Raw genomic sequence first — 13640 nt, 5'->3', positions numbered from 1 at the left:
GCTTCCGCAAAGACAAAAATTTGAATGACAATCTTTACTCTCTAACTAACAGTATACATGAATCAATTAATAAAAACAAAAAACCTCTTTTAGTATTCATTGACTTGGCCAAGGCATTTGACACTGTTGACAGATCGCTGCTTCTGGACAAGCTGAGGTGTATAGGGGTTACTGGAACTGCTTATAATTGGTTTAAAAATTACCTTTCTAATCGTTCCCAAATAGTCTCCATTTTAGGAATGAGTAGTACACAACAAAACATTGACTATGGAGTAATTCAAGGATCAAATTTGGGACCTCTTTTATTCTTAATATATATCAATAACCTTGGTAAAATTAATCTGGAAGCTGGCCAGATCTTCCTGTATGCCGACGACACCGCTCTTCTGTTTGAGGGCGATAGCTGGGAGGAGGTGTATCAAGGTGCGGAGCGGGGCTTACTCACCGTCAAGCGATGGTTCGATCAAAATAAACTCACTGTAAATATATCTAAAACTAAGTATATGCCAATCTCCCTCAGAGCTGACTACGACCCTAGAAACCTAGAATTAAAACTACATAGTTGTAGCGCTGGCAATGTGTGTGACAAGTGTGAAAGTATTGAATGTGTCAGTGAATTTAAATATTTAGGTGTGATATTTGATCGACGTTTAAAATGGTCTGGCCATATTAATCAAATCAGGGTCAAACTACGTAAATTTATCTTTGTTTTTGCAAACCTATCAAATATTTTACCTATTAATTTGTTAAAGAATGTCTACTATGCTTATGTACAATCTGTTTTGCAATATGGAAATCTGGCCTGGGGTGGAGGATACAAAAGTATACTTGCACCAATAGAAATTATTCAAAAAAGAATAATCAAGATTGCACTCCACAAACCTATTCTATATCCCTCTGAAACAGTTTTTGATGAGTTCAAAGTACTTAATATTTCCCAGCTATATACTAGATCTTTAATAATATATATTTTTAAGAATAAACAATATATTTTTTGCCAACCAACTCACAACTATCCAACTAGATTTTCAGTTAATATTGGTATCCAATTGCCAAAAGTGAATAAATCGATAAATAAAACTTCTCCACAATACATTGCAAAAATAATGTTCTCAAAGTTACCTAATAGTTTAAAGTATCCCGAACCTTGCAGTTTGCAAACATATAAAAATCAAGTAGACAAATGGTTAGTGGAAACAGGCCGTGGCCAGATTGATTGTTATCTTGTGTCATTGTATTCGTAGTTTGCGTGTGCGTGTGCGTGTGCGTGTGTCGTCGATGATGTGGCTGTCTGTGTGAGTGGGAGAGTGAGTGAGTGAGAGAGTTGCATGAGAGAGAGAGAGAGAGAGAGAGAGAGAGAGAGTCGGCTCGCCGCTGGCCCACAGCCCCACAGGGACAGAGCAGTGACGGCCCTTTAGGGCTACCAGCCGCCTGTACAGGGCCTGTGGTAGTGAGTCGTTGCATGCGTTTTGTTTGTGTGTGAGTGTGTGTTGTTTGTGCGTGAGTGGGGGTAGAAGTTGTATGAATGGTTTCCAAGTCCCAGTGTTTTTCACAGTATTATTAAATACAGTACCCTTAAATACCATTTTTTTCTAGTTTTTTTTTTTTTTATCATTTATTTATTATTATTAGATTTGTCTCTATCTTACTCTTTTCAGATATTTCCATAATACTTTCGTTATCTGCTGTGGCTTCCTGGTAAAAATGTTTTTTTTTTTTTCCTTTTTGGTAAATGTGTTATTAGTAGTTAGAGTAACAATTATTATTAAAACAATGTTAGATTATAATATGGATAGTCTGATAATAACTCGTTCCCCACGCACAGGTTTCGCCTATGTGGGGAAATTCCATTAATATTAAGAATACTGTTTTGTAATTTTTTGTTTATCATGGAATAAATGATGTTTGATTTTGATTTGATTTTGATTTGATGATGTTTGACCTTTCCTCTCTAGGCTCAAGATCCTTCACTACTCGGTGGTCGCTGGCTCATACTTTGCAGCTCTCAAACTGATGGTTTCCTTGGCTCATGTTCTACCGATCTAGCATAGGTATACTCATTGATATTGAAATACAAGCACTACCGCACTTTATTTATTTCCACCTTACTCCTTCATGCTGTAAACCATGACAATTATTGTTAACAGAAAGGTCATTTTTGAAATCCTCACAAAATTTACAATTACGATAATACATAAACATTGGGGTGTTGAATGAGATTCTACCTATTTATGTTTCATTGTAAAAGTAAAAATCTTTTAATGAAGAAAAACATTAATAAATATTAAGAGTCTTTGTAAAGTTTTGCTGGAGGTATAATATATTATCAAAAACTTCCTCGAATTCCGTGAATATTATCAAAGTTGGCTGAACAAAAAATAACATGGAAAAAGTAAACAAAAGAACTGTCACAACAAGCTATCCACAGTACACTAGCAAATTACAAAATACAGTACAAAAAAAAATAGTTGTAACTATTGAGCAAAATTACACTGAAGATTATAGGTGAAAATAGTGTCAATCAAATACTGATTTTACTTAGCATCCCATCAAAACTTAATCCCCGAAGTACTGAGACATTCCAAGTAAACTAATTACATCTGGGGGTTTTAATTGGCATAAAACTATTATTTACCATATGCTAAATCCCGATTAAAAAAGACAGAGGGAATCTCAATTTCTTTAGAAGTAGTAGTGAAAAAGTGAAAAGAAAACCTTTGAAATATCAGTAATATGATTTTGTTTATGTGATATTTTTATCTGCTGTCATCGGTCAGCGTAAAAACCACCGGTTTCAATGACTAGAGAGGAGAAATATTCTGTGCAAGTATCACAAAAGTGTTTATTATTTATGTTTAATTGCATACTTTTACATTACAGTGTTGTTAATATTTCAGCGACCAAATGTCTAAAATGTTTTGGTTAAATATAAAATGTCTGTTTACGATATTGTTCCCCCGGTACTAATATAAGAAATAATTACAATAAATTTGTCTATAAAGCTAACATAAGGATCATGAACTTAGGAATCCCGTAAACCGCACAACTAATCAACCGCACATTGAAGTGAAAGGTCTCGGTGTGAAACTTACCCGAAAAATTTCAGTTTTTCAATAAACCTTATCTGAATATTCTCATTCAATATGTGCATTGGTAAAGGCCAGTGGCGTCATTTCACCAAATCCTTGGGGGGGGGGCAAACACCGGGGGTATGGGGGGTATGGAATACCCCCCAGCAAACAAGGGGGGGCCCCCGGAAAATTTAGCAGTTTTGAAACAAACAAGAGGGGCTTATTTTAATTGTCAAAAGTACTTCAAATTAAAAAAATATGAGTAAAATGTATTTAAATTTAGGCAGAAAGTTAATGAAACTAAGAATTATTGACAACAGACAGAAACACAATATTTTTTTTTGTAAGTTAGTCATCTAAGAAACGTGATCGATAGTTTCATGATGTATTAATATTATGTTTGTTATTAGATTCATGACCAATTTCTCTTGTACAACAATGCAATGAATACGGTTGTTCAAATCCTATAGTTTATAACAGTTTATTTTGGTTTTTAAATAAAATACAAGTATTTAAGAACTTGAAAGCAAATCAAATGTTATCACCAATAAAATAATTTGACACAAAAGTACAAAAGGTTCTATTTAACTATATTAAAATTGGTAGGTAGTCTACAATGTTCAAAATAAATTACGTAAAATGTATACACATGTATAATTTTAATGCTTGAATAATTCATAAAAGTAAATGACTAAGCAATGCTTCAAAAATCTGAATTTTTATGTATATATATAAACTAGAAGTGGTTTATCGTACCTTACCAAACAGAAAAAGTAAATGAATAACAAAACTACTAATTTATGTTAACTCAAAATGTGCTATCTAAGACAGTAAAACAATAATAATTTTTGTTTCAAATTACTGTACAAGAATATACAGATTTTTGTCTGCTGTGCTTTTTAGGATTTGACAAGAGAAAATATTTGTATATTGGCTAGTACAGCACATTTTTTTCTCTAGCCCAGGATCCAGGGGGGGCATTGCCCCCCCTGCCCCCCCCAAATGACGCCCCTGGTAAAGGCACGAACCTCTATTAAAGGGCTGTATTTTTTTAACAAAATTTTATTTACAATCTGTTTTACATTAAACAATAAGTAAATATGATGACTTTTAAATAAATAAAATAAAAATTGGAAAACATGAGTTAGCAGCTAAACAGCTTTAGCACTAACAAAAAAAAGCAAAGAAAAGAAATTTCAGAGCTGCTGTACAAATCGAGTCGACATGTCAAAAACATTTTCTCTTTTTAGTCTGTAGACATGTTGGGCTGTATTAAATAACTTTAAAATATCAAAGAAACATCAGCTGTTAGATTTGTTTTTATTTATTATTTCTTTGATTACAGTACTTTTTCCCTGATTTCAATTATTATACACTACGCTAAAGCTATTAGTTGTGATTTTGATTCTCAGTTTAATGCAAATACACAAGAGTTCCATTAAAATAAGCAATAAGTGCGATTCAGATTTGCCTGTATAATTTGCATGGTAAGTGTATGTAACTGTTTTACAGTAGATAGATTTAGAGAGAGAGAGACCCACATTATTCTCTTAGTATTCTTGCCCCATTACGAAGCACGGGCAGAACAACTATAGTAAGTATTAATAAAAATATACAGTATGCAAATAAGATAGACAACTTACAACAGTAACAAATAACTAAACAAAATAAAACTACAGTATCATCACAGTGAAACACTAGTAAGTGGTAATCATTCTTCTTTCCTTCTAACGTTGAGAAGAAATCTGCAAAACACAAGCGTATAGGTATTTTGTCGTTGCATAAATTGAAGGGACTCTAGTATTCTGGTCGCGGCTTTGGTCATTCCTAACAGGACAGTCTAGGGAATGATGAATAATTATATTTATTTATGGTCTAATCTAGGGACGGTCTGCAGTTTAAGAAGGGATGACAGACGCAGTGCTGCTAGGTTAGAACTGCCATAGAATAAATAAACAGCAAACCCTTAAACGTCATTAAAAACTACCATTGACGTATAAAAGTCAATGATACTATGCCGGTCATACTTTTTGAACGGACCAACGCAGGTTACTGTATACTGTAGACATGACGCAACGATTTGTATTCCGCCTGAAAATAAATTTATGTGATGACAAATTGGTCATATCTATGCAGCTTTCAGCAAAATGTTTCTGCATTTTGATATATCGTATTGTTTTACTACTTTAGGTACATTTGTTTAAATAACCGTTTAGGACTTCAATGCAGTCTAACAGGTTCCACTCATCTGCGCTACTCTACCTGCGACCAATTTCAAATATAACAACAATCCGTGAGTCGGTGGCTCAGTTGGTAGCGTAATGGACTTCGGGCACAAGGCAGCGATGTCGTGGGTTCGGATCCTGGTCACTGCCGATAACATTTATCAGTACAGTTCGTGCTGTACCGGCTCACCCCTTGCTTTGCTGGATACGTTCCACGCACGGGCAGTTAGTCTATGTGAACGGGCAAATGAAAGGTTAAAAGTGGCCGCCAACCTCTTAAAAAAAAAAAAAAAACAAGTACTTAAGAAGTTTAGAGTCGCCCCTAATTCTCGCATCACACACACCACCTTCCCTGACGTTGCTTGTAGAGTTGTATCTCTTGCGTGATATACACACCACTTTTACCATTTTATATTTTCATTTCAACACCCAAAGATCACAACACGTCAGTAGCTTTCCCTCGTCACAGGTTATCTATGAAGCCAGGAAGTTTTTGGGAACCGCGCGTGGCCATTGTTGGCGCACGCAACCTGCGTAGAAAGTCCCGCAGTGCGTACTGCGTGACAGAGGAGGGATCTAGAATAAACCAGATAGTGGACAAGAGCTACGTCGCCAATATACTATAAGGATTGTGTGAGCCAGGAACAGGAACAAGTGAATGTAGTTGATATCAACTGCCGCGATAATGACGAGTCGAGCGATATACCGGTCTGTGACAAATTCTGATCAGGCACCGGAGACACATAGTAACATGCAATGACAACATTTCTTTAAATAACAACTGTAAAAACCCCCAAGCCGAGGAGCCAAAATACCTACAAGCCCAGAAAATCTAAACGTTGACCAATGCGAGAAGTTATTTATATTCTGGATCGAGGATAATCCAATAAAGATTGAACTGACAGTTTTATTATATCGTAGACGAAGAGCATTGCACAAAAGTTTTTGCTTTGGTTGAATCATGGATTTGCCCAGAACAGCGCAGGAGTCCAGAACCTTCTGGATCTCTCTTGTGTTTTCAATTTATGATAAAAGGTTCATCTAGGTCTTGGAACATTCCCTCTTTCTCGAACAGACGAACATCATAATACACATTTTAGCTTTCAAATAAAAGAAGTAGAAACTGCTCTTTACACTCAAAACATTGAATTTTTCATTTAAATGGGGGAATTCTTTAATTGAAGGGTATTTTATAAAACTGCGTAAGGACGATTTTCCAGGCAATACAAAAATTCTGGAATGTCATTGAACTTAAAAGGCATATTTATATTTTCCGTTATTATCAGGTTAACGAAAAAATATGATGGAATGTTCTGGGACGATAGAGATCTTTGACGTCATCGATCATTCTAGAACACTCCAGACGGGTGAACTACTACGTACACTATCTAAAATATTGAGACATTTACGTCACTGTCGGGACAGTGGCACTCTACAGCCACTGCTAGATTCCATCAACAATCTTCAGCATAACTTACAATAATCTCACATCCAAAGATCGGTTCCAAAAACATTATACTTGATTCACGCCAAATTTATACAGCAGTGGCCAGAGTGGCAATTATTTAATTCCATAGTTGATATTGCCGTAGAACAGAGTTTGTAAATATATAACCAGTCTTATCAAACGAAACTGGATCACGAAACTAACTTTGTTGTCAGAACTTACCTTTGGTTAGCAAAACTAATCAAAGTTGTCTTGGTTGGCAGAATAAACCTTTGTCGTCAAGACCTAACTTTAGTTGACGGACTAACATTGGTTGATAATTGGTCCAATCTTTATTCTGCGATAGAAATTATTTATAAAACTTGAACTGGTTACCAAAACCAACATTGGCTAGCCGATCTGAACTTGACAGAACTTAACTTGGTTGACATAAATCTTTGGTTGGCAGAATCAACTTTGGCGGGATTAACGTCATTTTCATAATATATCATGTAGCTCACACAGTTCCATATATCGAAAAAGACTTTCCAACATTAAATAGAGATTGCACCACGAGTGAAGGCCAGAATTAATTAATTAATTGCTATTGCTATTTCGGATGTAAGCAATATAATAGGCAGTTATGAGGCCGCTTTCCTCAACAAAACCTTGAATCAAGTTCTGCAATTGAGGAACATAACCTTACATCTTCTAAAGCAGTTCATAATAACATGTTTGTATAACACAGTTAAATTTGAATAATGACAACTTCAATCACTTGATCTCCTAAACGTTTGTGAGGATATTCATTCATGTTTTACGTCATAAAAATTGTTATGGAAGCCATTAAAAGTGCTTTGAATTACTTACAACTAGCTGTTCAAAAACCAAATACTGTAAACTGAATTGATCTTACGTTATTAGCATTTAATGATTGCTATCTTTTGAGGGTAGTGCAGTTCTGACATTTTGAAAATGGATTGTTTGCAAAATAAGTAACAAGATACATTTTCACCACTTTTTCTAGTATGCTATACATGCAAAAAATGCAAATATTGAACTAAATCATTTGATAAAACTGGAAATGATTAAATTTAAAGTGTGTACGACTTATGTACACACTTTACTTAAGTAGTTCAAATACATAAATTGTTCCGTGAATAGTTAAATGCTCTATAGGTTTCTCCCTTCTTCGTTTTACTTAATTGTCAGTCCCTGGTAAAATTAATGTTCTCACTTTCCTAGATGAAATCCGAATTTTAAATTGATGATGACTAATGATCCTAACTCGCACAACATATCACGACTCGGCAGTCAGCAAATCCCTCTTTAACTTCAACTACCAACATGTAATGTCATTATTTGAATTAACATTAATTATTCAGTTGCTCTCATTTAAGTCGACGAATTTATAGCGAATGGATACGTTAATTTTTCCCATTTTTTTTCTATACATCACTCACAATTTCAAACCTTAACAACAGCCAGTTTACTTGTTAAGCCGCACATTTTCCGCTGTTTCCCGAGTAGTGTTCCACATTATCAGTAGCCAGGTGCCGCTTACGTCACTAGCAGGGGGTAGGAGAAAGTAGGGTCCTGCCCCCCCCCCCTTTGGTGGCCTACTCAGGGACCCCGGCCCAGTGCTCCGCGCGCTTCCGACCCTACTGTAGTGTATACGGTAACTATAGGATCTGTGTTGACGTGTTCTTGTTGGACGAAAATATTCAGACTCGCAGGTAAACTATATTAAATTTAATTATTTTAGTTTCATTTATTTTGATTCCATAAATTTAAATATTTTATTTGTACCTTATAAGAAAATTTAACTTAATGTTTTTATTCAATAGTTTTGCTATATTACGCTCAATTTGTATGTAGTGTTTAAATTATTTTTATAACGTAGTTTTATGTGTTAATTTGTAGATAAGTGATAACTCATTATTTTGAACCTATAAAACGAGTTGTTGAGTCAGGCAACGATTAATTAGAGGCTAAACAGGTTGCCTGATATGAAGGCACCTCTGAATCAATAGTTTAGTTAGATTGTTGACCATCAAAAAATATGCATACAATAGGCCGTCTAAAAATGTATAGTCGTTCATACTTCAACGATACGATATGCTAAATACGATAAAGAATTTAAAGCTTTGTGAATAATATGCAAATAATCGAATGATCTTTAGCCAATTGACAGTACCGTCAATTTGAAAGATATTACTTCTCCAATAGGTTTTTAGCTTATTATTTGCTTTATTTCGTTTGTAAGCTATTTTATTATTTAAAATGTAGTATTAGATGTGACAAATCACCTGTCAAGAGAATTTATCTAATGTGATGATGTTAACTTAAATAAATAAATAAAATAAAAAAATAAATAATAAATTCTCTTCACATTTTAATAGTAATGCTGGTATCACATCTTGCGAGCTAAAAGTTTGCTGAAATCCGTTTTACTAACCAAATTAACATACTGTATCGTAAAATAAGTGCAATTGCCCGTGTACATGTAGTAATTATTGTATTGTTGGTAACAATTCATGACTAGTAGGTATTACATGAGTAATAATTTGTTATCGACTGTTAGCAGTTTTCCCATGCTTCACAACGGAATAAAGAAAAGGGTTACCTTACCATTGATTATTTATAGAAACTTAATTGTAGCCTACATCTCAAAGTCATACAATTCTCTTTTGTGTGATTCCATCAGACGTGTTGTGGAATAAATTAATAACTGTATCAACGTCAAGTTCAAAAGAATTATATTACTGTCATTAGACAGATTAATATTTCTTTACAACTTCAAACATCAAACTTAAACTTGAAACTTTGAATAACCAGGGCAAAGCTAGCACAGAAAACATACTACTATAGTAGTATGTTTTCTGTGAAGTTAGTCAAATATCAAAACGACAATGTGCCTACGACATTTTGAGTGAATTGGTGTTTCGCGTGATGGTACAACTTACAGCACAGCCAACTTACAGTAATTATACTAGTGTAGATGGATTGTGTATATTGAACTACAACAAAAGCTGGTAATGTGAGATTGAATTACAAAGTTACAATTCACTTGAGGGTAGATAATCAGCGGTTTTGTTTAATTAAACCATAACAATGGTTCTGTCATCGAGTGTATGAAAGCCCATTGTTGTACACCATCCTTGACTTTTATTGATAGAATTAACAAAACCTGGCTATAGTTTTAGATCGAATACAGTTCTTCTACAACACCCTTAGGCCGTTTAAATTATAATTTGAACGGAGTGTTTTGAAATAATAGCGTGAACTTAACACCCTGTCGTGATTAAAATGGCCGTATGCTAAAAACGGTAAGAGCCTGTTTAAGTATGTTTTGATCTGGTTTTGTCTTGGCTTCTTGATTAACTGCGACAGACTTGTTTATTAAGTAGCTACTACAAAGCAATAAACTGTTTTCTGTTGGTCAGAGTTTGCTCAGACTGGAGCCTGGAGATGTAAAGACTGGAGGGTGTAAAGTGGCTCTTTTCGACCTGAGGCAAAACCGATGTCGGAAAATGAACGATGGATGAAAAGACACGTTTTATCCGTGTGATTGTCATATTGCAACGTTGATCTATCAAACTTAGTCGGAAAATGAAAATATTTTTCATGTAATGATAACCTTTCAAAACTACTTCCGACATGGTTTCAATGTTGCTAATGCAAACAAACAGCTGTTTAGTAAGTGATTCAATAGTTTAGTGAGTCTATTGTGATTGTGTTAGTGTACATTATGCTATGGGTATGTCGAACTAATGACTAGAATGCAAAGATAAGCGACAACCAGTTAAATCAATAGACACATAATTTCGATAAATGTGATTGCTTACAATCGAAGTTTGCAACTGAGTTTACTGCAGTAGTAACCTTTTTGATATTTTTTAGCAATCCAGAAGCTAACATCTTCAATTAAACACTAACTAAATAAAAACAAACTTACTAACATAAACATAATCTTTCCACTGCAAAAAAAAATAGGTCAACAAATATAAGATCTAAGACAAAATAATTTCGAAGACATGTTAGTATGAGGATAAAGAATCCTCATAAGCCAATAGAAAGTAAAGTAGTAGCCCTTGGTTACAAGATTTCAAACTAGAATCATTGACGTCAGCCGTTAGTTCTGCTAACCTCATTTCTGTAATAGGAGTTTGCGAAATACTTACAAGAATCTGAAAACTAAACTGTCGAATATTACTTAATACTGCACAAATATATGACACGAATTTTATCAAATATCTTCATTCAAGCTAAAAAAAATTGCTTTCAAGAAGTTTAAAAAATATATAAGCAGCTTAATAAACCTAGTTTTTTTTTCATAAAGTGACTTGAAAATACAGTTTTGTCATAAACTAAAATGGAATTTTATGTACAACGTTTAAAAAGTTACATCAGTGTTAATATTTTTGTATATTGTATTTTATGGGGCATGACTTGTAAATTATCTTTACCATTAATACTGGAGGTGCATTTTGCCCTTTTTGTCTTAGCTATTTCTTAATATCACAAGCCAATAGATGAAATTTAATGTATGCCTTTTGGATCAAATTACTTTGATACAACTAAATCAATTTTCCCAATCAACCAAATCAATTTGATCAATTTTCGGCCAATTTTCACCGAGAGAATAATTGATTAAAACGTCACACTTATATCTCTAATGGTTCGTTTGTAGCCTTTTTAGAACAATAGTAAAATGAGGGATCTGAATCCATTGTTGTCACAAAACTATGAGTTGAATGTTTGTATAAATTTCTCCGTACTTATATTCAAAGGTATTTTGATAAACCATTCACTTTTAGTTAGTTTAAATATAGGCCTAACTGTGGTTAGAAGGCCGAACCTTCTACTATAATCTCACAAGACATGTTCTTTCACTAGCCTCGGATTACTTAGGGTTGTTTACTTCATCCCTCACTCTCAGACTCTGTATTTAATAATGTTTTAAAATACTCCTCGACAGCGTAGACATTATTACATATATCTAAATTTTGATGGACTATTCTTACATTTGAAATATTATGCATATAATATAACATTCTAACGAAAATGAGTACGAGATACAACTAAAATGCTTCTTGTTCACAGCATGAATGTCAGTCAAGTTCAAGTTCAAAGTTCAAAGAGGAAAAAATGTTTTGTTGGAGCTCAGTATTTTAGTTTGGTAGTTGTGCTTCAAACTATGGGTTGGTTTTTTTGTTTACTTTTATAACCGTATGTCGTGAGCTATATTTTCTTCAGTACAAATTAGTGAAGAAAAGTTACCTTTCAGACTTTGTGCGCTTTCCAGTTCCATTTTACTTTATAGACGTAAAATCATAATATTTCTGGGGTTTCCTCTCAAGTTGATACTGGGTAAATAATATTCTTTGTAACAATTTTTCGTATACTTTTTGCCACTTATGACTATGAGGGACGTGAAAGAGGTGCACAGTGTTACTAAAGTTTGGCAGTTCTTTATGAATAAATGACAGTCCTTTATAACCCAAGATATAGGAAGGACGAGATGTATTTAAGCATTTTAACGAGTTAGGGCGACTATAGAATGGAATGAGATTCCATTCTAACTTGTTTTCACCGTTTGCACCACCTCCTAGGGCATTTACCGACCATAGAGTTCAACGTAGTCTATGTTGCCCCACGGTTAGCATAATCCGCCCCAGGTTTGCTCTCGTCGGAACCCGATAATGATACAGAAGAGCTGGTACACGGGCGGAGAAAGTCACGATTTTCCGCCCACAAAGCCCGGCCCGGGGCGTAACCCCTGTGGCGGCGACCTTCGCCTTGGGAAGACCTTAACCTCTGTCAGTGTGTGGCTGAAAAGTGAGCTATGGTTGTAGTATTGAAGTCCAGGACTACTAACATGTTAGTAGTCCTGATTGAAGTCACCGTGCTTTTGAATGTCCTCAATGCGTGTCGAGCCACTTAGAGAACAACACACACTGGAATCATGGCAGGGTTGTAATGTGATCATATATTTGTGTGTTACGAATGTTCTGTGCTATGTCGTGTGTTACGAATAACTTTGATAATATATTGCTCTTTTTCACGAGACTGTAGTAAACTTTGCCGCTGGGGACCGAGCTGTAGTGGCAGAGTGCGTGGTATCGGTCCACGAGGTCCTGCGATAAAATGCAATCAACATCCAATGGTATTTCTTTGTTTTATTTTAGAATTTTGCTTTGTGAAAATGGCGCGTCCCTCTAGTCGTTTCCAAGATCAGGCCAGATCCTAGCGTTGAGAAGTATAGAAAAAGGAGACGTTTAAATACATTTAACTGTGGTAACATAAAGAGAATATCAGTAGTTAATGGTCAATAGTTTAATATAGAACCCAATAGCCTGTAATTGTTTCAGTACAATAGTCCGAACAGAATATTCAGAAGGATGTAATTAAAATAGCCATTCGGTAGTCCTGTATATGATACGGAGCTGTGAGGTTAGCAAAATGATTCGGCGATTGGAATTTTTAAATCCCATTATTATTGAACGAATGTTAAAGGCTGCAAGAAAATGGTCAGCCTCTTTTAAATGTATTGCAGCTTAAATGTTCGAATCTAAATCGAGATTAAAACTAGTGAGATTCTTTGACTTGAGCTTTGTTGCCGGCCAAGGTTAGATTTTTCTAATAACATTAATTAACAAGTCAATGGACAAATTTATCTAAATGGATTAGAATTTAAATATAATTTTTGAAAGTTATTTATAGGAATAATCCGTTCCGGAACTCTTCTAATCATGAGGTGGTTTTAGGATAACTTCCGTGCTGATTCTCCCGATTTTAAGTCTTTTGATTTGTTATCACTTATTAAATGACAATTTCATAACAGTAACCCATAAAGTTTCCATGATAAAAGAGTGCTAATCGATGTCTTCCTATATATAGTTCAGTCGTCATGGT

General features: G+C 34.6%; 2 protein-coding genes across 3 annotated transcripts in view; both read left to right on the top strand.

Annotated features, from left to right (window-relative positions):
• The window catches only part of LOC129004118 (fatty acyl-CoA reductase wat-like), a 29153-nt gene extending 27060 nt beyond the window's left edge, over positions 1-2093 (top strand). For both annotated transcript variants that reach the window (XM_054432553.1, XM_054432552.1), the window contains exon 9: positions 1956-2093. In XM_054432553.1, coding sequence (XP_054288528.1) covers positions 1956-2046 — 91 coding nt within the window. In that variant the 3' untranslated portion in view covers positions 2047-2093. The remainder of the gene's footprint in view (positions 1-1955) is intronic.
• Positions 2094-8370: 6277 nt separating this feature from the next.
• Positions 8371-13640, top strand: part of LOC129002842 (patched domain-containing protein 3-like) — a 69676-nt gene continuing 64406 nt past the window's right edge. The window contains exon 1 of the mRNA XM_054430934.1: positions 8371-8458. The gene's annotated coding sequence lies outside the window, so the exon portion shown is untranslated. The remainder of the gene's footprint in view (positions 8459-13640) is intronic.

This window comes from Macrosteles quadrilineatus, unplaced genomic scaffold (genome assembly GCF_028750875.1).
Source record: "Macrosteles quadrilineatus isolate MER2022 unplaced genomic scaffold, UCM_ALF_1.0 Scaffold_9__3_contigs__length_116548681, whole genome shotgun sequence".
NCBI lineage: Eukaryota > Metazoa > Arthropoda > Insecta > Hemiptera > Cicadellidae > Macrosteles > Macrosteles quadrilineatus.
This window is presented reverse-complemented; position numbering and strand designations above follow the sequence as displayed.